At 35.1% G+C, this 25,660-nt stretch overlaps 1 protein-coding gene across 1 annotated transcript in view; it reads right to left on the bottom strand.

Moving 5' to 3' along the window:
* Nucleotides 1–4,656: 4,656 nt before the first annotated feature.
* LOC136035343 (5-methylcytosine rRNA methyltransferase NSUN4-like) overlaps nucleotides 4,657–25,660 on the bottom strand; it is a 43,185-nt gene continuing 22,181 nt past the window's right edge. Inside the window, exons 7-8 of the mRNA XM_065717091.1 lie at nucleotides 15,270–15,407; nucleotides 4,657–4,804 (exon numbers count right to left, since the gene is read on the bottom strand). Coding sequence (XP_065573163.1) covers nucleotides 4,657–4,804; nucleotides 15,270–15,407 — 286 coding nt within the window. The remainder of the gene's footprint in view (nucleotides 4,805–15,269; nucleotides 15,408–25,660) is intronic.

Below are 25,660 nucleotides of genomic sequence, written 5' to 3'. Positions count from 1 at the left end.
TTCTTCTTTTGTATTAGTGTGAAATAATTCAGACGTCATATGCGGACAAACATGACGTCACCTGATCCACACACAGATCCACACACAGACAACTTATTTTTATATATATAGATTACAAAGGTTTCATTTATTTTATTGACTTGTGAATTATTAATACGATGTGGAACACTACGAGTTAAAAAGGATAATAGAACTAAGACAGAAGAAGCAAACTAGAGTAGGAAGGGAAATTCGTTTTTTTAAGAATTTTCTTCTCTATAAGTAATACCTTCAACATTAAAGAAAAGAGACAAATAATTGCAGGAATTTCCCACGGGGGAATTGGGGAATTTCCCATTGAGGGGAAATCGGATTTCCCGGTATTATTTGAAAACGACCAGAGATTCAATAGAAACATGGTTTTTCAGCTGAAAGTAATGAGCAATGTTAAAACTTAAAAAGAACATACATTATTCCGTAGATGAAAAGGGTTGCTCCTCCTCGATATCCCACATTTTGCGCTAAGGTTTGACATTTAATCCCATTTCTTTAAATACGACTTGTGAAGCACAAAGGCGGTTTAATTAGAATCATAATATTTTTCAAAAGTACTAAAAAACTTTAACGTAAAGCAAGGAGTATTGAGGAAGGGGCAACCCTTTTCGTATACGGAATAGTTTCTGTTCATTTTAGGTTTTAGTGTTCCTAATTTCTGACCGTTTTTCAAGTAATACCGGGAAATCCGATTTCCCTTCCATGGAAAATTACCCATAATAATAAAATGTTATTTTGGAAGCAAATTTAAGAAAATTTCAAAAAACTGCCTGTAAATTCTAAAAACAGTGTTGGTTCAAAACAAAAAGTAGGCCTACACCATAGGAGTTGCCATGGATGAAAACCCTCAATTAAATTAAATTCAATTTATTTTCAAAACGGGTAGCGGACAAGCCGAATATTCGTTTAGCCATCAAAACATAAATATATATACAATCTATAGTCAATTTTTCGAAATTTTATCGATAAGAAACTCGCTGTGCCATCTCTTGAAAAAACAAGAAAAATCCCTTTTTTGCATGAGCAGCTCTAATATGTTTCCTTTTTTCTTTTCTTTCCCGTTGCTAGGGGCGCTATACAATAGCATAAATGATAGTAAATTTTGGTTATTTTAAATTTAAAAGTAAAGAAGAACTTTATGGTCACAGTTCTAGTTACTTCTTTGGGCAATGATGGCGTTTTCTGTCAGAGACGATCTGCTTATCCATTTCATCAATTCATTGAATATTCTAATATAATACCTTGTGGCAGTGGAAAGGGCCGCGCCTGTAATCGATTAGGTATAAGTTTCGACCCCACCTGGTGCAAGGAAGAATATACTGTCAATACAAAGGTGCAATTTTTTATTTGTTACATTTTACTTATAGGTTATTATTTAAAAAAAAAAATTGAATTTTCTGTCAATTCATTTGACAAAAATTCTTTGTTAGTATTTAAATACTTTGTTAGTATTTCTAAAAGCAAGATTTTTTGTACTTTAGTCAAATACCTAACTTGTTCGAATTGAATAATTTGAAAAAATCCCTCTTCATGGTCCTTTAAGATAAGATTTTATAAGATTTATTCATCATGAAATACGCATACAATATTACATTTTACTATTCCCCCAGAGGCCCTTTGGCCTGTAAAGAAGGGGGAAGACAAACGAGTCACTTACTCAGAAATGAAAAAACAAAAAAATAAATAAAAATAATCACTTACTAACAAAGAGAAGAGCAAAAATGAGAAGAAAAGAAAATATAAATAAAATAAAACTATAGAAAACAAAACTAGATTGAATAGACTAAATTAATACAGTAGACTAGTAGATTAAATAGAATCCAATGAAATAACAATAAATATATACATATTAAAGTAAAAGAATAGAAACAATAACTTCTAAGAAGCCAAAGAATTTGTAACAATTTTTTTGAACAAACTGAATGACTGGCACGTTCGAGCTGATTCGGGCAACTTATTCCATACAATATGACTCGCAATTAAAGCATTAAAATCTGACCTTACACACGGAGTAAAAGGATATTGAATATGATTTTTGGTATTGTGAAGATTATAATTATTCTGATCAGAGGTAAAAGATGGCGGAACACTTAGGGGATGGGGGAGGTCACCATGAGGCTGTGAAAAAGTCAAACATGCACACGAAAGAATATATTGTGACTCGAGATCAAGTAATGGGATAACTCCTGGACGATTAATGAGGTTTCTAGCTTTATTGCAAACCTTAGAAAGTAGTTTTAACAGTGAAGGCAAGGTTGACATTCATACTATTGAACAGTTAAAAACGTAAAATTGGATCAAGCATTGAAAAAGGATTTTCAAAATTGATCCAGGGAAAATATGTTTAAATTTCCTAAAATTACCGAGACTCCTGCATATCTTCATTTTAGTCAAATCAATGTGACGTTTGAAAGACAAGTTTATGTCTAAGAAACGAAGATATAGATCTTTAAATCTATGAATTGTCCCATTTGGCTAATGAATTTCTGATAGCTGGGGATAAATCTGAGAAGCATGCGAAAATGCCAAAAGCTGGATTTGGAAAAATTTAGGGTAAGATAATTAGCATCAAACCATAAAATTAAACACTCAGAAACAATTTCCAATTTAATCGATGCTCTCATTCACAATTTTCCGAAGTGCTTAGTGTGCTATCATCAGCAAAACGAACTAGGACATCAGAAGATGGCAAACCATAGTTAGCACTATTGGCAAGGGAAGTCTTAGGATGACATAGTTCTACAGCAATTAATAAGTTTCTGCTTTTTAACTCGTTTACATAAATCAAAAATAGCACAGGCTCTAGAACTGATCCCAGAGGGACGCCAAAATTCACTTGTGGGGTTGAACGGAAAAGTGGATCAACAGAAATTAACCTATCATTCAAATAAGACTGAAATCAAGAATACATTACCCCTAATACCAAAATGAAATACCTTTGTTAAAAGAATTTCATGGGTTAAGGAATCGAATGCCTTACGAATATCCAGGAATATAACAGCCGAATTAATCCCAAATCTTATGCAGAATGTAAATTAAAGATCAAACATTGCTCAGGGAATAGTATCTGGAGGTAATCAGTGTCAATTTCATTTCGGGGCAACAATAGCGAATGTGGATTCAAGGTAAAGATTTAGAAGAGATGTGTATCGATTGGTAATGGGAAGAGTTTCTTCCTGAGATTCAAAATTGGGAAGGCAAGGACTTGGTAACGGGACTACAGCCGGTCCACCAATTGTACGTTGAGGGAACTGGCACTCTTTCACGTCTTCCCACAGAGGATCCTCCACAGGGGACCCCCCTTATCAAAGACCAGAATATCTTTAAAGTTGATAACCCAATCTCAGATTCCTTCCAAAGTCCATCCAATCTAGCTCGAAATTCAATACCTCCCAGCTTCTCCACAGCCCCATGCTTTAAAGCCGCATTCCAAGTAAGTAGTGTCAAGTTAACACTGACATTCGTATGGAGATTATACTCCGGCTTAGAATGAAGATCGACCAGATTTTATGAAAAAATTGATTTAAGAGAAGGGTCAATATTTCACATTGATGGGTTTGCAATCTGTCAACTGTCAACATTGGACAGATATAGATTCTCCTAATATCTCAGCAAGGTTTAAGCATCCACTCAAGATTAATGTGATGTGGAATGACTTTAGATAGGATTTTGAGGTCTATCCTCTTTGTCGAATCTATGAATACCAAACAGGACTGTAAATGTCAACCTATGAATAGAAGACACCATAATAAAAGCTATAATCTGGACTATTTTCTATTAGTTTAGGAGATTAATGAAGTTTATCTTTCGTTTATGCAAGATGGAGCTCTTCCACATGTTGTTATGGTAGTTCCTGAATCGTTGAATTAACATATTCTGGGAGACAGTTAGGATGGTGTAGTTCCATTGAGTGGGCGACTAGAAGCCCCGATTTAACGGCTTGCCATTTTTTCTTTAGGGTTGATTAAAGAAGCAAGTCAGATCTGCAAAACCCGAAATTGTACAATAACTCTAGGGAAGACTACAAGAAAATGATTCTGTAACTTTGCAAGGGCCCCTGAGATAATAAGTCGACAAGATCTCGTAAAGCTTGAGCAGGAGCAGGCGAATGCTAGCAAACAGTTTCTGTTTCAAATAAAGCCTCAAAGTAAGCGCGTTTTGTTCATGCTCATTTTCTCAAATTCGTTAACCCATAAATACATTACAAGATTCTTGGAAAAAGTGATCTTTTTAAAAACAAGTTTGAAATAACTGACTTGTAATCCTCTTGTTTGTTTTTATTTTAAACTTGGTACTGACGCTATATTCAGAGGCCCACATTCGTAAAAAAAAAAAAAAAAAAAAAAAAAAAAAAAAAAAAAAAAAAAAAAAAAAAAAAAAAAAAAAAAAAAAAAAAAAAAATGAAGTCAATACAATTACAGTACAGAGGTATACTTTTTAACATGACTTAGTTGAGTTTATTTTCAGTTGTGAGTGAGATAAGCATGCTAGACTATGTCTCACCCACGGAATTTTCCAATACACCACCAAGTAACCGATCCTATTGACGCAACGGCTAAAGAGTTGATTTTTTTTTCTAAATTTGCTCCAACACATTTTTACTCACAAATAATTAAACGAATCTTAGATAATACGCTTTATTCTCGAAAAATACATAGGACCAAAATTTTTACCAATACTAGGTAACACTAGCTGACCAAATTTAGGTCTAATTTTTCCTACGGCAAACTTAAATACGGACGAGAATTGTTCGGCGAAGCTTGAGAGATCCCTGAAAAATAAGGAAAAATCAACATTTAATTTGCATCAGTAACAAGTATATTCCAATCAGGTTTCATACAAAATATTCAATATTTTTAATCACTCATTTATGAATGGCGGAAATATTTACATACCCCTTGGTACGGTACTATAGCTATAGCCTTTAGCTTTTAATATTAACTAAAGTTTTTAATCCACACCCCTACAATTAAAATATTAATCAACTCTTTACTTTAAACAATACTTGACAAATAATTCAATAAATACCACGGACCAAATGCCGGTGAATCCTCAAATTACCAAAACAACGCAAAGTTTTTTTTTAAATAATGTCGTAAAACCAATTTTAGTCGCTGTCCGGAGAGGTCATATTTATTTCTGCGATTGAATCCCCCCCCCCCAAATGCCTGTCTCGTAAAAACGTAACAAAAAACGTAAAATGAAATTTTTGATGTGTTTTGTCAAGCTTTTTGTACTCCCCCTCCAAACCAAAATAACCCTATTTTGAACAGAAATCCTTGATATAGCCTTTGAAATAGGGATATTATTTTTTAAGCGTAAAAACTTCTCAGAACACAAACTCTAATAAAACATTCTAACTTATTGAGCCTGATACACCACAAAATATCTTCACCAAACTAATCTATGGTGACAAGAGGAGAAGCATAAACATTGAGGGCAAACACAAGTAAGAATGTTGAACAAACAAACGGAAAACAGTTGAGCATCACATTTTTCTTAAACTCATTCATAATAATAAATACAAAAATTGGTAAAATAATTCGATTGAGATTAATATTACATATTTTACTGAAAATAACTGTGACATTATTGGGCATGATTACCAAAAGGATTCTTTTTATATTATGATGGCCCCTCATACAGCTAGTTTTTGTGTAACTACCAGACTAGTGGCATATCAATGTGTAATTGACGGCACCACGAATCATGGCATACAAATTCCTTGCTATACATGTATTTTGGATTATTTTTGAATAATCCGCATTTAAATTTCGCAGTTAATAGTGTTCGTTCCACATGTAAGATCTGCCCATTTTTTCTGAGGTTCCCTGAAGCCTTTTAAGTCTTCTTACAATCTATCCAGTTTTTGCAACTGTTAGAAAATTAGAAATAATACAAAATATAAACATTATAACGCAAAATTGTAGGGCAAAGTATCTCTATTCATTTATGAGTATTTTCCATTCAGATCTGTCAGTTAATGTACCATGTTCGACCCAAAGAAAAGAGCTCACACAAAAATGAACTAATGGTATAGAAAGTAATGTAAAAAGATATAGAAATCAGACAGGAGACGAGCTGTAACTAGTGACAAGTTTAGAAACAAAGGACACCAAAATTTCACTATACCCATTTGTACGGGTATGAATAAAGATGGGTATTTTAATAGAATCTAATCGAAGGAATATGGGTCTGGTTGGATTGTTAAGTCCAAAAATCTTGGGTTTGGCAATTAATTAATGTGAAATTTGTCAAGCCCTAAACAAAGACACTAACGGAATGATATCCATTAGTACTAGGTTACGCAAGTACTACCAGTACCTGTCAATCTTATCATCAAACAGTTCGTGGTAACGAACTGTAGTAAGGAGCGACCCGGCTCAATAGAAACCAAAACTCTAAAAAATGGAATTTTGATACCAATAGCTACATCAAAAGAATCGCATTTTAATGCTGATTTTAAATATATAAGTTTCATCAAGTTTAGTCTTACGCACCAAAAGTTACGAGCCAGAGAAAATTTGTGTTATTTTAGAAAATAGGGGGAAACACCCCCTATTTTCAAAATGTGGAATTTTGTATTTTTTGCCAGAAGGCAGATCACGGATGCGTGTTTATTTTTTTTTTTTTTTTTTTTTTTTTTTTCTTTTTTTTTTCCCAGGGGTGATCGTATCGACCCAGTTGTCCTAGAACGTTGCGAGAGGGTTCATTCTAACGGAAATGAAAAGTTCTAGTGCCCTTTTTAAGTGACCGAAAAAATTGGAGGGTACTTAGGCCCCCTCCCACGCTAATTATTTTCCCAAAGTCAACGGATCAAAATTCTGAGATAGCCATTTTATTCAACGTATTTGAAAAACCTTATAACTATGTCTTTGGAAACGACTTACTCCTCCACAGTCCCCGTGGGAGGGGCTACAATTTACAAACTTTGACCAGTGCTTACATATAGTAATGGTTATTGGGAAGTGTACAGGTGTTTTCAGGAGGATTTTTTGGTTGGGGGGAGGGGTTGAGAAGAGGGGGATATACTGGGGGAACTTTCCATCGAGGAATTTGTCATGGGGGAAGAAAATTTCCATGAAGGGAGCGCAAGATTTACTAGCATTATTTAAAAAAAAAAATAAAAAAAAAAATATGAAAAAGTTTATTTCAGCTGGAAGTAAGGAGCAGCATTAAAACTTAAAACGAACAGAAATTATTACCCATATGAGGGGCTCACCTCCTCCTAATACCTCGCTCTTTACACTAAAGTGTTTTTAGCAATGTCAACTATTTATTCTACGGCTTTTGTGATTCAGGGGTCATTCTTAATGAATTGGGACAAAATTTAAGATTTAGCGTAAAGAGAGAGGTACTGACGAGAGGGCGAACCCTCTCATATGTGTAATAAAAACATGAGAATAAAACATTCTTTTCGTAAGCTAGTTTATGAGTTACGTATATCTTTTACTAATAAAAAGATTCGTAAAAAATTAAAAGTTCTAGTTGCCTTTTTAATTAACCAAAAATTGGAGGGCAACTAGGCTTCCTCCCTCGCTCTTTTTTTCTCAAAATCATTCGATCAAATTTATGAGAAAGCCCTTTAGCCAAAAAAAAAAAAAATAATGCAAATTTCGTTTTAATTATTTCTCTGCAGAGAGCCAAAATCAAAACATGCATTGATTCAAAAACGTTCAGAAATTAAATAAAAAAAAACAAGTTTTTTCAACTGAAAGTAAGGAGCGACATTAAAACTTAAAACGAACAGAAATTACTTCGTATATGAAAGGGGCTGCTTCCTCATCAACGCCCCGCTCTTTACGCTAAAGTTTTTTACTGTTTTAAAAAGAAAAGTTGAGAGAAAGAGTCAAACTTTAGCGTAAAGAGCGGGGCGTTGATGAGGAAGCAGCCCCTTTCATATACGAAGTAATTTCTGTTCGTTTTAAGTTTTAATGTCGCTCCTTACTTCAGTTGAAAAAACTTGTTTTTTTTTTATTTAATCTGTACAAAGAAGAAAACATCCAAGGATTTTTGGATACAACTTGACATTCTGGGAAACTACGCAGATATTTTGATGTTATATTTATTTCCATTATTCTAAAATAATCATACAACTAGTCTACCTTAGATAATTATAGGCAATATTTACTGACTAGGCTATAATTAGCTACACAACGTTGCTGTATATTCTTTCTCTCTCAGAGATAAACTTGTGGTGCCTAATTTAAAGTAAGAAAGACTTCAAAGTAAAAAAAAAAATTCGTTCCTTGGAGTCTCTTTAGGTCTGTTCATACCTGAAAACCCGAATTTTCTCATATTTTTATTTTGGTAGTTTTTAAAGTTTCAACTTTACAAGAATGTTGAATCTTAGAAACAAAAAACAGAAAAAAAGAGAAAAAAATTCGCATGTTTTTTAGAGGACATGGACATTAGCAATAATAAGACCTATAATTTGTTTATAACCAGCAAATAACATAAGAGAAAAGCAGAGTACAAAGAAAAAAGAAAGGAGAAAAGACAATATAACCCAAATACAAAAACTCTACAAATCATCAAAAAGACAAATGAGCTTGCCAAGGGCTGACTTTAGCAGCTTAATGTGAAGTAGCTCAAGCTTACTGGTCACACCAGATGCGCAGTAATTATGAATAAGTTTCCGGTTCTCAGTATTTGAAGGCAAATAAGAATGAACTTAAGATACCGAAAGTAATACGAGCGCAGGGGCGTGACATCCTGGCATATTAGCATACTGAAAACATCAACAAGGAAAATGCACAGCATGATCGCAAAAAGTTGAATGTAACTCGCGTAAAGCTTTCCGGTTAAATTTTCCCCTATTTGCTTCAATTTTAAAATATCCAGCCTAAATCTTTTTTCTAGAATCATCCCCAAGCTTATTACGTATACTCACAATGCTGGAGCGTATACCAAGCCATTTCAAAGAACAAACAATAGGAATAGTGAAATGAGAACATCCAAGCGGGATGGTGGTGTGCGGGAGTTAAAACATAAAAACATAAATACTCAGAATTAAAAGACAAAAACATAAATACTCGCACTTTTCTATCTTTAAAGTAAAACTTCGATCGGCTAATCCAATAAAATATCATTCACCTAAGCTAAATGTGAACTATCAGACATTCCATTGTAATAAGTTGACCAAGTCAAGCCTAAGGTGGATGGTATACACATTTTCAAAATTTACAGGGATAAAACTCCTCCTTGGAACACACCGCATCGAGAAGAGATACATTCAACTGGGATTCCTTTAAGTTGCAAGTACGCAGGTTCATATCAATACCTCTAAAGGAAAATAATATACAAATTCAAGCCATTATAAAAAGAGAAAATAAAGCTTGAGTATGAATAACACGGTCAAAAGCCTTTGGACGGTCTAGTGGTCACAGATGAATCTACTACCACGTTCAGCAGAATCATTCAAAATTTTAACTAGTACCAGATGAGCATGAACAACCGAGATCCTAAGGCACATTTTGCCTGGTTTTTAACCCTTTTAATCTCAGGGTCGAAGTTCCAAATGGCTTTCCCCGTACAGACAAGAAATTTTTCAAGAGGCACTGCAGCATTTTCAGTGGCTTTTAGACAACAGAGGATACTAAGGTAATACAAATTTAAATCTCGAGCTTTATAGGAAGAAAATGCACTGAGCTGGAGTAAAGGGTAAAGAGCTTTCAGTGACAACGTCTGTTAGCGTAACCAGCTAAACACTCCAGTTGGCCTTTTTCCAATTCCGTTGATAAAACCAGTTGGACTGCCTTTCTACTGTTGGGCAATCACTAATAGAAATAATGGTAGACAACCAGAGACAGTCTGCATCATTTACACCCTCATTCACTAAAACCTGACAAGCGGCTCTATCAGAACCACAGATACAAGTAGATATACATTGCATGGGCGAAGTGAGGTGTTGCAGCAAACTTTTTTCGGCTTCGCTGAATAAAGTGTTGCGAGAGCAAAACTTAACTCGAGAGCAAATTGATCTTACCAACAAATATACCAGAAACAAATAATAGGTATACCAACTAGCAAAAGTTGCGAACCCCTCATTGCCAAAGATGATTTTGAGCTAACAGCCACCTATTGCTTAAAACTCTCCTATAGAATTCACAATTGGTATCGGTCTATTTTTGGTTTCATTGTGTACCTTACTACTGAAGTTGTCAGCGCCTTGAAACTTCCAAACTGGTATATCTCATGAAGGAATTTTTCTACCAAAAATGAATGACATATACTTTGATCAGCTCATCAAGAGGCATCGACTGCCGTCGAAAAAAATCTATTTGTCTTACTTCAAAAGTTAACTTTTTTGCCGTAGGCCAAGTTTCTAACGTTCTCACTTAGAAAGAAGCTAAGGATAAACTCTAATTTCTTTAGAAATGAGAGAACTTTTAAGGTTTAAGAGACACATCTAATAACATTTCTGTATCGGCCAATTTTTGGTTTCAGTGTGTACCTTACTATTGAAGTTGTAAACGCCTTTAAACTTTCAAACTGATATATCTCATGAAGGAATTTTTCAACCAAAAAATGGATGACATATTCTTTGATCAGCTCATCAAGAGCTATCAACTGCCGTAAAAAAAAAGGATCTATCTGTCTTAGTTCGAAAGCTGACTTTTTTGCCGTAGGCCAAGTTTCTAACGTCATTACTTAGAAAGGAGCAAAGGATAAACTCTAATTTCCAAAAAGTCTAAGAGGCATATCTGATACCATTTCTCTACCGCAATCCCAAGAGCGAAAAACCGAATGATGAACTCAGCTGAAATCACGAACAGAAATGGGTAGAAACAATAGATTTTTGGCCCCAGGCAAGAGTGCTAAGAAGCTTTCCACAATGCAAATTCACATTCATCAATCCGGCCTAAGATCCACACTTTCCGTAACCATCGCAGAGGTTAGACCCTTACCTCTTTCTAGGAATAAGCTGAAATCAGGAGGCTACGAAAAAAAACACAATAAAACCAAAGTATTACTCTCTTAACACAGTAATCAATGTTGGTTTTCGAACCAAATTGATGATATAGGAAAAGGGTAAATTCTTAGGAACAATCTGGAAGGCGTCCAATATAATTTTCAATAAAACATCACAACTAGGTCAACTACTATTGGTGTCGTAGTTAAAATCATCGAGAATCACCTAGCTAAGACCTTTTAAAATAACACTGGAGATCAGATTTTCCAATTTCTTACAAACTATGCTTAAAGACGAAAAAGATCTGGTGTCAGTTTTATTACACGGTAAATAAAAGTTGATGAAAATTATATTTCCAACTCGAATAGCCAGTAGATGACTAAATACAGTTGTATTCCTAAATACAGTTGTTCTTAACTCAAAAAGCCACAAAAGAATTCACACTGAGGAGAAACCAGTTACTGTTTTAAAGTTTCTCATCAGAGTGGATTCCCCAGTAGCCGGTAACCGGCAGACAACCGGAGATTATCTGTGTCACTCATACAGAAACGGGACGCAATTACCACATCCTTTACTATGCATGCTAGGCCGCCAGAGGACTGAACTTTCATCAATTGAGCATGTGTAATAAATAGTCTACGAAGCAGAAAGTTATTACTAGGCACTGTTAACAAATGTTCTTAAAGAAAAACAATATCATAACTCAGCATCGAATTTTCAAGAGTGATATCCTTATATTTGGTGCCATTAATGTAAAACAACACTACCGACAGATCTCGGGGATTTATGATATCTTAGAAATACTTTATTTTAGCACAGCGATATAACGTACTTTCGGGCACTGTGGGCTTATATGAAGCAAGGTCTGCACCACATCTCTTACTAGAGATGTGTATATTGAGGAAGTAATTATGAAGTCCATTTTCGGGTGAAAAAAATTAAAATATGCTCTACCGACAAACCTTACATTACTGCGACTTTTAAAAAACTAATAAGGAAAAATATCAATTTGTTCAAGCAAGGACATGACACACAGGCTAATGATCTAGGAAAGTTCCTGAAGAGAAAATTGAGAAAGGCAGCTTCTGAGTATTACAATAGTAAAGTTAAGGATCTGTATTCTAACAAGCCCAAACAATGGTACAAGAAAATTAAAGAGATTTGCGGAAAAAACCCTGTTGAAGTTAATTTTCATCTCCCTGAGCCCCTTTACAAGATAGCCAACGATTTGAACCTGCATCTTGCGTCCATAGTACGAAGTCTCCCCCCTCTCACTGGCTCAGGTCAAACTATTCCTCCCTCCTCCTCTTTCCCCCAAATTTATCCCTCTGATGTTATAAATAAGATCCGAAAGCTCAAAAAATCAAGTACTTGCCCATTAGACATCCCAACTGACTTGATTAAAGCCTTTTCAGACACAATTGCTGGACCTTTATCTGATATTTTTAACCAAATTACAAAATCTGGTAAATTCCCAAGTTGCTGGAAACTAGGTTTTATAACACCCATCCCAAAGAAATCTTCCAGTCTGACTAAAACCAACATGCGTCCTATTCCACTCACTCCAGGTTTTTCTAAGCTTTACGAAGGGTTCCTTTGTGACTGGCTTAAAATTTAAATTATACCACGCATTGACACCCGATAGTTTGGTAATTTAAGAAAAACCTTCACCACCCATTAGCCACCACCATTACCAAATGTTTGGCTAAACCTGATTTTAATCGATTTCCAAAAAGTGTTTGACTTAGTTGACCACAATATCCTAATTCGTTTACTACATGATAACTTTGAAATTGACCCACTATTAGTAAATATTGTTATATCGTTCCATCACAAGTTGTTAAATACAAAAATACTTACTCTAACCCCCTCCCTAGGTGCTGTGGAATACCTCAAGGAACCTTATTGGGACCACTCTTATTTCTTGTCGTGATTAACAAAATTGGCAAGGAATTCCCCCAAAGATGGAAATATGTGGATGACTTGTCGATCCTTGAAGTATGTCATAGGAATATTAAAAGTGACAACGTTGAAATCCTACCCAATGTTCGGATGAATCTAAGAATCTAAATATGACAGTAAATCCCACTAAATTACAGAAAATGACAATCAACTTCTTGAAATCTACTCCTGTTTTTTGCGACCCGATCCCAAGCGAAATGCTAGTAAAACATGTTCAGCTTCTTGGTGTCACAATTTCTAATGATCTTAAGTGGGACACACATGTTTCCAACATTGTTAAACAAGAAAATGTTTCACTATCCATTTTTAAGCTGCTAAAAAAATTTAATTGTCCTAAGATACATTCCCCCCGTGTTTACTTATCCTTTATCAGGCCGTTATTGGAATATGCATGTCCGGTCTGGCATTCGCAATTTTCAAATGAACCTAGTGACAAAATCGAGTCGGTCCAAAAGCGTTCGCTCAGGATTATTTACGAAGAAGGCAAAATTCCATACTCCTATCTCCTTAAAGCTGCACGGATTACCACCTTAAAAGAAAGGAGGGAAAAAATTTGCCTGCTTTTCGCTAAATCAGTCATTTCCAATCCCCGTACTGAGGACTTACTCCCTGATTTTCACAATCCCATTAGACTCCGACTACCCCGGTTACCTCCTTAGCAACCCCAACTTACTCTCCGATCCAAGCTGTTACAGAGAGGTTTCGTAAAAGTTTTATCCCCTTTATTCTGGAACACCTTAATAATAATTCGTAATTATATACTTGCCAAATTCCCCTTTTCCTCTATTGCCGTTTTTATTTTTGATTTACTGCAATGTTTTGGTAATTTAATTGCTAAGTTTACTGATTTGCCCTTTATCTTTGATGATTTTGCTTTTTTTAATTTCTTTTTAATTTTAAGTGTTTGACTTAATGTACTGATTTGAATTTTTTTTTTTTTAGCTTTTACTGACATATAAAGCGAATTCGGCTCTATAGAGCTTGTGATAGTCTTTTGAAAATCAATATTATCTTATCTAGAGTTACATTCTCTAGTTAAGGTATGTGGCCCAGCGCAGCGACTATATTTTGGGTTGGGACTGGAACAATTCACCATTAAAATCAGAGAGAACGACACTTTTTACCACATCCAGGGTGTCTTATGAACCTGTGAATAGAAATAATCTCGTACCCGACTTTCACACAATCTCTTGTTGCTAGCTTGAGTACGAGCTAGCAATACAGTAAACGAGCTAACTTACACTACGAGAGCTCCCAAACGTCACAGCCTCCTCAACTCCTAGGCACTCTTTAAATAGTAAGACATTGAAGTCAGCGTCAACATTTGCAGGTACTTACGAAACCAAGGTACTTACGAGCGGAGACTTTTACCATAGCATTTTCCAATATGTTTGGTGGGATATTGGAAAAATCTTTGGTGACAGTTTTGTCAAGCTTGACCATAATTCTTAACGAGTGGCCTGGAAAGTCACGACTGTCACACAGTCACAACTGAAGCTGCTTTCGCCTTCCTGGATCGTTCACTTCAGCAGGTAACTTGTATACTATACCAGTAACAACATAAGTGAGAACAGCATTCACAGCTATAGCTAATGGAAGCTGAAGCAAGTGTTCATTTTAAGCAGCCAAAGAAGCCATAATGACATTAAGTATTTGCTCGCACGCATTAACTTTAGTTGAAAGGCGAGAGTAAGCCACAATTGGAATACAGGGTACTTTGATTGGGCAGCAAATTACGAAATCGGGGACTTGGGCACTATTTGCATTATATTTACAGAAAAGGTCAAAAATGTCTTTCAGATTTCTCAATTTTACTTTAGTTCCAACCCGTTCTGGAATTTACTCGTTCGACCAAAACTTTCTAAAGAATTACACTTAGCTCTGCAAATATCAGCACTACAAAAGAATCTAGACCATAACGGATAATGTCATCCTCCTGAAAATTCCTTCGTACGAAATTCAGCAACGGGGAAATCATCAGTTCACCTTAATTGTCCGTTTCTCGCATTGCTAATTATATCATAATAATTTTCAACGCACTTTAAGTCTGCAGTGAGAATTATTATAGACGACACTATTTCACTTCCAAGTAAGCAACATAAATTAGTAATAATTCACTACTGCAACTCCAAAAAAACAATCTGTTATTTTCGAAAAATATAAGCAAACAAATCTCACTTGTGTGTATGTATCATCGTAAGATGGGTCTAAGGTAGCCCGATCAAGTGTCTACAGGTTTGCTATAACAATAGCTCCGATAAATCGATGCTATCCAAATTGATTTTGTTTTTCTTATTGCTCATCAAACAAACTTATTGACAAAACTATGAACTAATGAAGAGAAGAGAATACAACTTACTCTACTTCACAAACAATACCATGTTCTTCTTCTAATCCTTTAAGAGCCATATGAACAACACCATCATTCTGTAATGGTGAAAGTGTACACGTCGAATACACTATCGTACCACCAGGCTTACACGCTCTCACCGACGACCTATGGAATTACATTCATTAATTAATTTCACATTAATTTATTAATTATGGTGCATTGATTATATTAATCAATTAATTACAATTCGAGCAGTACCAGCCGAGTGGTTAGCACGCAAGACCTAACATCATGTCTTCGTACTGGCAGGGGTTGGAATTCTGGTATCGCTGATTATTTGGTTTGGAGCAGGGGTATCAGATGGGTGGATCTGCACGCTCAGTCAGAGTCGACCCAGCTCCGAGTAAGTACCTGAAAAATCTTGGGAGGAAACACGGGAGGCGTCGGGTGATTTGCACCCAACCATGTATTGCACTTCCGACCGAAGGCTGAGAATAAGAAGATCAGTACCTGCGCTACGAGGACAATTGGTCAGCATGCAAAATTGGACTTTATGTGTTTGAATTAATTAAAATTAATTAATTACAGCCATTAATGAATCTCACTGACAAATTTTTACCATTAATCAATTCATTACTGGGTTTATTTCTAACTTTTGTTTACACTGTGCCAAAGGTAAGATCTTAAATGTTCAGAAGGCAGTAAGGTGTGATCGCCTTTCTATTTTGTTTTTCTTTAAGAGCAAAGATTGAAGTTAAAAATTCAAAATATGGCTTCTGGAACTTGGCCCGAACACCCAGAAAATTTGAGGGATTAAGACAGAAATAAGCCAGTGACACATAATGTCTTTTATGATTTATATAAAAAAACAAGTTTTTTTAACTGCAAGTAAGAAGCACCATTAAAACTTCAAACGAAAAGAAATTATTCCGTATATGAAAGGGGTTGTCCCCTCCTCAACGCCCTGCTTTTTACGGTAAAGGTTGACTCTGTCACAACTCTACTTTCTAAAACAATTAAAAACTTTAGCGTAAAGAGCGAGGCGTTGAGGAGGGGACAACCCCTTTCATATAAGGAATAATTTCTGTTCGTTTTTAGTTTTAAAGTCGCTCCTTACTTGCAGTCAAAAAAACTTTTTTATTTAACTTCTGAACGTTTTTGAATCATTGCATGTTTTGATTTTGGCTTACCGCACATGAATAAATGGAACAAAATTTGCATATTAATTTTTTTTTTGCTAAATGGCTTTCTCATAGTTTTGATCGGACGATTTTGATAAAAAGGGGTGGGGGAGGAGGCCTAGTTGCCCTCCATTTTTCGGGTACTTAAAAATACAACTAGATTTTTAATTTTTTTTATAAACCTTTTTGTTATTGATAAACATACGTACCTTATGAATTAACTTACATAACGAAATTCTATATTTGTGTGTTTTTATTACATATATTGGGGGTTCAGCCCCTCGTCAATACCTCGCTCTTTACACTAAAGCTTGAATTTTGTCCCAAATCTTGTCCCCCTAAAGATGTCTGAACACTTCATATTAACCATTACTATATGTAAACACAGGTCGAAGTTTGTAACTCGCAGCCCCTCCCCCGGGGACTGTGGGGTATTAAGTCGTCCCCAAAGACATGTTTATTAGGTTTTTGACTAAGCTGAACAGAATGTTTATCTCAAAATTTTGATCCAGTGACTTTGGGGAAAATATGTGTGGGAGAGGGGGCCTAGGTGCCCTCCAATTCTTTGGTCACTTAAAAAGGGCACTAGAACTTTTAGGTTTTGTTAGAATGAGCCCTCTCGCGACATTCTAGGACCACTAGGTCGATATGATCACCCCTGGAAAAAACAAACAAACAAGTAAACACGCATCCGTGATCTGTCTTCTGGGAAAAATACAAAATTACACATTTTTGTAGATAGGAGCTTGAAACTTCTACAGTAAGGTTATCTGATATGCTGAATCTGAAGTGTGATTTTCGTTAAGATTCTATCACTTTTAAGGGGTGTTCCCCCCTATTTTCTAAAATAAGGCAAATTTTCTCAGGCTCGTAACTTTTGATGGGTAAGACTAAACTTGATGAAACTGTAATATCAGCATTAAAATGCGATTCTTTTGATGTTACTATTGGTATCATAATTCTGCTTTTTAGAGTTTCGATTACTATTGAGCCGGGTCACTCCTTACTACAGTTCGTTACGACGAACTGTTTGATAAGAATTTTCATTTATTTAACAAAATAAACAGACAGAAATATCTCAACAAAGTACGGTCAATTATCATCAAATAAATATTAGGCTATCATACATCAGAAGGCAAAAACGACACCAATAGCAAAGAAAAGCAAAACGACAAACGAAACAACTTAGAAAACATAAATGACAAGGTTGAGCGGTGTTATTTTGCTAAATAAGTTTGTTTAAAAGGATTTTTGTTTTCAGATTTATTTAAAACCATCACACCAGGCTCTGACATGAGGAAAATCTTACTTTGTTCAGTTTCAACTTTACGGATAAAAATAAAGCGTCTTCAAGCGGGTATAAATTCAGCTCACTTCCAGGAAAATCCCTCATCCCGTGATATGGCCTTGTGTGAAGCTCAATTTGCAACGCATGATAGCGCACAAGTCAATAAGACGAAAGACGGGCAGTACGTGCGGTGGAGTGCGTTCTTTTTTACAGAATTCGAATATGAATGTTACCATTTGTAAAATAGAAAGCGAACAATATAATTAGATTGCGAGAAAAGTTTGTTTAGCTTTTAAAACAATACAAGAATCCAAATTATAAACGTTGTCTTTGCTGCCGTCTTATTATGGAAGGCGATGCTCATCCTCGGTCGAGCATTCAACGTACCAAAACTCCTACATTCTGGTGTATTTTTCTGGTGTTACTTTTTTTATATTCGATATTTGCATTAGATAGTTACGGCTTAGCCTGTTTGCATTAATTCTAAGGATATTTTCAATTCGCTAGTTTATATTTTGTGTTCTTATCTAAGGAAAGCAAAAAAAAAAACACTTGCAAGTTATACGCAAAATCAGATTTCAAGTATATATGGGGCCCAATCCCCCTCCCTCTGACTATAGACATAACATAATCTTAGGTGAATGCAACAAAAACCTCCTGGAAATAGATGATGGTATATAAGTACTAGCCCCTAAAACAGAATAAATAGTTTTTGGCAGTTGTTTTATTAATGTTGGACAATCAGGTATAAGCCCTGATTGTTGGGGCATGATGTAGCATCAATAAAACAATAAGTTACTGCATATTTTATGATGGATTGTAAATATGAACCCAGAAAGACAATATATCGTGTTTAAGTTTTTCTTTTTCATATTGGTTTTCAGCTATTTTCCACATAGGTTTTTGGTTGGTTGTTTTTCTTGATACTAGGAAACATGTACGAGAACGTACTCATTACTGGGATGTATTGGAGCATCAATAAAGGAATAAGCTAATGCATTTCTTTTTGTAAATTTGGACAGTCACCCTTTACTACTACTAACACTACTAACAACTCATCGCAGCACCAAGCCGCCTGAGGCCAACACAGCTACGTACGCTCCTCCTCCCTCTTTACAGCCTCCCAGAAAGTTCTCATTTACTTTTAAACTTCCTTTCTAACATCCTACCACCCCAGACGAAGAAGACCTGTTTTCCGTTTAGCCCTAGACGATTGGCCGAAAAGCACAGTCTTCAGCAATCTGTCATACTTCATGCACAAACCGTGTCATAACAATATCACCCTTTCTTTCATTATAGCCCTAGAAAGCGGGATTGAACCATATTTTTTGTAAAGCCTACAGTTTGAGATACGGTCAGTCAGCCGGGTGCCAAGAACAATCCGTAGACAATTTCTCTGGAAAACTTCTAGCAAATCTTATTTGCTTTTCGGAGCGCCCATGCCCCTGAGCTGTATTTGACCACTGTCATTACTGTACCATCCAATATTCTAATCTTGGTTTGCAAACTTGTCTTCCTAATCTTTCAAAATTTTTTTTTATCTATAAAAAAAAAACACACACTGAGCCTTGGCTATTCTACTTTTAACATTTTCACTACTCACACCGTCTGTATTAATAATACTACCAAGGTAAGTGAAACTGCCCATCTGATCAATCTTTTCGTTATCCAACGTCACCTTTTCCTCTTCACTCATTCCTAGCCTTAGTCACTTGGTCTTCATAACATTAATTTTCACACTTATTCTAGCACCCTGAACTCGCAAAACCTCTAAAAGTTCATTCATTTTGATCATACTTTCATCTTGGACGCTTAAATCTTCAGCCTAATCTAAGTCCATGAGATTTGTTCCTCTCATTTGATTCCGTGGTCTACCATTCCCTTTTCTGTGTTCCTTAAAACAAAATCCATCAAAATGATCCATAAAAAGGGGGAGAGAACACAACCCTGATTAACTTCTGATTTAATACAAAACCAGCTGCTAACCTCATTTCCTGCCTTGACCGCAGCAGTGTTATTTTTGTACACAGCACTAATAATTTTAATGTATTTGTCTGGTATACCATGCAAGGATAAGATCTTTGCTAAAGCTCTTCTATCAACAAAATTGAACGCTTGTTCATAATCTATAAAACTGAGGACCAAAGGTATTTAACAACTAAGGCACTTCTCAATTATTAACCTAAGAGTGAAAATTTGGTCGACACATCCTCTACCTTTTCTAAAGCGCACTGTTCTTCTCTTAAAACTTTGTCGACAGCATCTTTCAGTCTAAAAAGTATCATATTACTAAGTAATTTGCTACCCATAGAGAGCAGACTAATACCTCGATAATTACGACACTCACTCTTATCAGCTTTCTTATACAGTGATTTAATTAAGGTTTTCCTAAAGTCGTTAGGTACAACCAATTTTTCACAAATCATATTCAAATCTTAAGTAACTTATTTCTAACCTCAGAACCACCATATTTAAGAAACTCATTTACCACACTTTACCAGCACCTGGAGCCTTATTATTTTTTAATCCTTTTAGTACTTTCGCTAAATCTCTCTCAAAAAACAAATCTTCCTTAACATCCAAGGTATCACAAACTTATTTATTTCCCTCTATCTTTTCCTGCAACTGTATATTGGTTTAGCACATTGTCATAACGTTCCAACCATCTCTATTTAACTTTTTCTTAATCGCTAATTGTGGCCACGTTTCTATCTTTACCTGGGACAGGTCCAGATTGACTACTCTCTCTCAATTTATTAACATGCCAGTACAATATTTTACTATTATGCCGTATAGCTGCTTCTTCTAGATCCTCAGCAATTTTATCTATGGAATCCACTTTACACTTCCTTAGTTCATATTTCAATACTTTCTCCACTTTCTTTACATTCCTTTTATTTTCGTATGATCTATCAGTCAGATATTTCTTGTACAGACCCCTTCTATTCTCTATTAAATATAAAGCTTTTTCACTAATATTCGTAGCTGCAGCCTTCTTCCACATTGTTAAATTTTTAACTTTCAAGTTCAGTATTTAATTGTTTCTGGACAGTTCCTGTCAAATTCTCATCCTGAAGTCTACCCACATCATAACTTCCCAGGAGGTAGTTACCCTTCCGAAATTTCAGCTTTGAACTAACCCTAGACACTACTAGATGGTGATTTTTACTTTTAGCATCAATAACAGCACTCCAATGTACCCTAGTGTCTTGGAGTGATCCTGCCAGTTTTCCGTTTAATATAACATAATCGTTAAGGTTTGCTGTACCATACCATGTCAACCAATGGGCGATTTTATGACCAGACACCGTATTGGTAACAACTAGATTGTTATTCCTACAAAATTACAAAAGTCTTTAGTTTCCTACACAAAATTTACATGCTAGGATACCATTTCTATTGCCCTGGGCGTTAAAATCTCCAAGTAAAAACACCGCATTTCTAACTGGGATGATATCTATTTGCCCATGCAGCTAAATTTTGTCTGAGCCACTAGTATCTCTGTCAGTTGGTTCTACAGGGACCTGAGTACCCCGAACTTTTTAGTCATAAAATAAACAACATTGTAATATTAATACCTTCCCAGCCTAAGCACAAGACTTTGCAGCTTCGTTATTCATCATAAGCCTTACTCCCTGTCTTTGTACCCCATCCTTCCTGCCTGAGTAAACAACTTCTATACCACCTAATTTCATTCTTCCTACCCCTTTTCATGCTTCATACCAGGGATATGAGTTTTTAAAACTCCTAATAAGTCCAGTTCGATTCGTCTGAATTTGTCAGTCAAAATGTGGATATTATAGTTCATTTTTTAACGTCATAACAGTCAAATTTGTTCAAGGATGTTCTTTAAATCACTGAAGTTATTTTGGCCTCAGGAAAAACAATGATCTCAGATACCATTACAGGGATCAACATATCCTCTCAATTCTACACCGAAGCGCTTAAGCTTGCTTAGAACTGGACAGCAAGAAGTCTCGGGGACCTACCCTACCTTTAGAGGGCTGCATTATTCCCCAAGCTAGTATCCTTTATAAAATCTTTCCCCACACACCAATTTACAATATGCTGATGATCTGATATTATGGGCAACTGGCCACACCTTTGAGATTGCACATTCAAAGTTACAAAAGTCACTTTTCCAATTTGAAAAGTTTTTTCAAAATTCTGATTTACCCACAGTACCCACCAAGTCGAAAATCATTCGATTCCACCATAAGCGAAATAATTTTAATGCAAGACTAAATCTAAATGGAATAATTATTCAAAAGGACAATCAAATTAACTACCCGGGTCTCATACTTGACCAAAAACTTAATTTCCGCCTTCGCATCAAAAACAGAATAAAAAAAATACTATAGAAAAATAAGAATAATAAAAAGACTATTATCCGCACCTTGGGGCTGTAATGAAAAAGCTTTACTCCAATTTTATAAATCACACATATAAGACCCCATATTGATTATGGGCTCATTGTTTATGGTGCTTGTGCAAAGACCCTGATGCAAAAAATTGAAACAACACAAAATGATATAATCTGTCTTAGGAAACCAACAAGTACTAAGTTTCTGCTTACTGAGAGTGGATTATCAACAACAAATGAAAGACGAAGATTTATCTTCATAAATTATGTTACAAAAATTAAAGTCAATAGCTCTCATACCGTGTATAACTGGTTAAGAAACCCATCCATGTATATAGGTATTGCAAATGAATTGGCCAATGCCCAGAAGAAATTCCCTGTGGCACCTTCCTCCAAAACCCCCCACCCATGGAGTTGGTCAATCCCCATAATAAATACTAATTTCTCAAAGTGGACTAAATAAATTACCTCCATTGATTTCATTCAGAAAAAATTTGCTGAACTTAATACAATTAAATATACAAACCATTTCCAAATTTTTATTGATGGGTCCAAAATGAATGAGAAGGTGACAAGTGGAGCTTTTCTCCCACTCCTTAATATTGCAATGGGTGAGAGAATTCGTGATAGTGTCTCTATTATGTCTGCAGAGTTAAATGTCATATTCATGGTATTAGAGAACCCCATGAATAATCAACCTCTGACTGCTAACTTACAAAATATTATAGTTTATTCTGACTCTTTGTCAGGCCTAGAGCTGCTGTCTTCAACTTCTAATTATAAGATGGTAGATACATTTCATTGTTTTAAGATTTTTGATAATCTTGCTTCAAGAGCCTCCAGTATGTTCCAGGCCACTCAGATAAACCATCAGGATGATATTGCAAAAAATGTTTTAAATATTGACCAGCCAAGTGGGAGTCCAATCCCCATTAGAGGCATATACCGCTGAAGATTATAAGACGTATTGTTTCATAAGAATAATAAATTTTATCACTCTTCCCCAATAAGCACCTTTCCAAAATGTATCATAGAATTCGGTCTGACTCAAATGGGTTAAATTTTCAGGCGTTTTCATATCAGTTCCCTAATTCAAGTGGTTCAGTTCCCTCTTCCCCTCTTTACAGGTATTGTAATTTAAAAAATGAAACAACTGACTATTGCCTATTTGAATATAATAGGCTGACGTTTGCACAGTATATACTGCAACGTAAACATGCTCCAAACATGTTTCCTAAACGACAAAGTTTCATCAAAATACCTAAATACTTGACACAAGACTTCCTTTCAATCTCGCCAAAACTGTATTTTAATCGAGAAACCCATGGATAATATGTAGCTGTTCTCAAAAATATAATAAAACTGCTCTTAGCCGGGTGAACTAGTAGTTTATTTACGGGCATCCAATTTAAACTATTTATTTTTTTTTATTTCCCTCAAACAATGAGGAGTAAGCTACAATATAAATATAAAGAAAAGACAAATGATAACGCTTACAATAAAAAAAATATATCAAATATTGATCAAACACTTAAAAAGAGAAAAAAAAGATACAAAACACTTGCTAAATAATTTAGCCTATAAATCATCAAGAGCCAGAACTGTTACTAAAAGATGGAAATAAATTTTGGCCTAAAAGGATAATTTTCGCCTTGTCTTCAAACGTTTTATATTTTTTCTTTATACAGACTACAGGATCCTTCACTTTAAGCTTTAAAACAATCTTAGTGTTACTAAAAGAAAGGAGAAACCAAGTAAAAATTAGCAAAATTTAAAATATGAAACTTTAATGGGCGAAAGATCAGAAGATCTGACATTACGGAAGAGGAGGGACGGGAACAATACGTGAAGCAGAGCAACAGCGCTATTACATACGACCAAGGACGTCCCGACGGTAAAGACGCCGAAAAAGAATTAAAAGACCAAGTGCCTTGCGTAGTTTCATCTGAACATGCTGAACCAGGACTGGTTTAAAATCTCTTTTCGAAGCAGCATAAGGTAATCCCAAATAAGTGACTATTGGCGACGACTGGAAAATAACACCATTGCCGCAATCGAGAGTCAACCTAATAAAGTATGCCTAACGATTGTTTTCTTAATTCAAGTAATCCCTTCTAAGTTCTTGGAAGACAAACAAGCGACGTGTCATCAGCAAACATCGGTACTGTCACTTCTTGTGGATCATGGAATAATTAACTAATATTCTTTTTGGTATTAGACATGGTTTGACTTAGGTCATTTACAAAAGCGGTTCATAATAGCGGTTCAAGAACAGAGCCCTGTGAAACTCCACATGTAATAGGAAAGCTTGATGAACGCTTTGAGTCAATCTGAATATACTGCAGACGCCCTGATAAGAATGCACGAAGAAAATTAAACCCATGACCCCTTATGCCATAAAACTCACACTTTAGAAGTACAGGATCATGATCTACTGTGTCGAAAGCTTTGATTATATTTAAAAATATTGTTGAAACCATGTAACCTCATCCTGCGCTTGATTGACTACCCAGCTTGGATAGGCAACCGATTTTCCAAAATACCATATTATATTATGTAATCTTTAATATATTTATTACTTTTACATTATTTTATATTATATTATAATATATGCTTTTATATTATTTATCAGTGACAAAATATCCCTAGGAATTACTCAAACAAAAAAAAGCAACCTAAGCCGCTTCAACAACAGTTAACTTAAATATTTACCAGGTTGTTGGCCTCTTCTGAAAGAAATAGGCTAGAAAAATAAAAGTAATACTACTAGATTCCTAATTTTATGTCTGTCCAAATATCTTGGTTACTTTTCTGACAATGCACCCTCCCCCCATCAGATGATCCCAGACATAGCCCTAAGAATATATAATAAACTAAATTATAACATTAATACAATAAAGTTCTTACTTTATAATTAACATATTTTATTAACATCCATTGTTGTCTAATTTTTAAAATCGTTTGAAATAATATATATATATATATATATATATATATATATATATATATATATATATATATATATATATATATAATGACAATTCTATAGTTCTCACTGAGGCATAACTATATTTCATCGATCAGAGAACGCAATAGTTTATTTAAACTAAGAAGAAAGATGTCATCACAAGCACAACAGATATATTATAATATATTGGGCTATATGGGACTATAGGGGAGAGGCAGGGTACATTTTCAGAAAAGTGACCATGATATCTGAAAAGAGCAGAAAATAAGAAATCTAAAGGTACTAATTATTCTTGTTAAGCAATTTTACTTAAGAAAAGGTCAAACCTCGGCTGACCTCGGTTTGACATGTTTCATTCAAACAAATGTTTGAAGAGGCTAACCCTCACTGTTAAAGATGAACACTTAAAAGAAAGTTCTATTTCGAGGAAGGATACAATCCTCTCCATAATCTTAAAAAGCTTAAATTAAATATTTCCTTTTACTTTCCCAACTAAAACACCTGAAAAGTACATTTTCAAGCACGTTATATTGGAGTGTCTTTTCACCATACTCAATTAAATCAAGTGGTCTTGATTAGCGTCTCCTGGATAGCTCATCTATAATTTTTGTCTAATAG

Source organism: Artemia franciscana, chromosome 2 (assembly GCF_032884065.1).
Source record: "Artemia franciscana chromosome 2, ASM3288406v1, whole genome shotgun sequence".
NCBI lineage: Eukaryota > Metazoa > Arthropoda > Branchiopoda > Anostraca > Artemiidae > Artemia > Artemia franciscana.
This window is presented reverse-complemented; position numbering and strand designations above follow the sequence as displayed.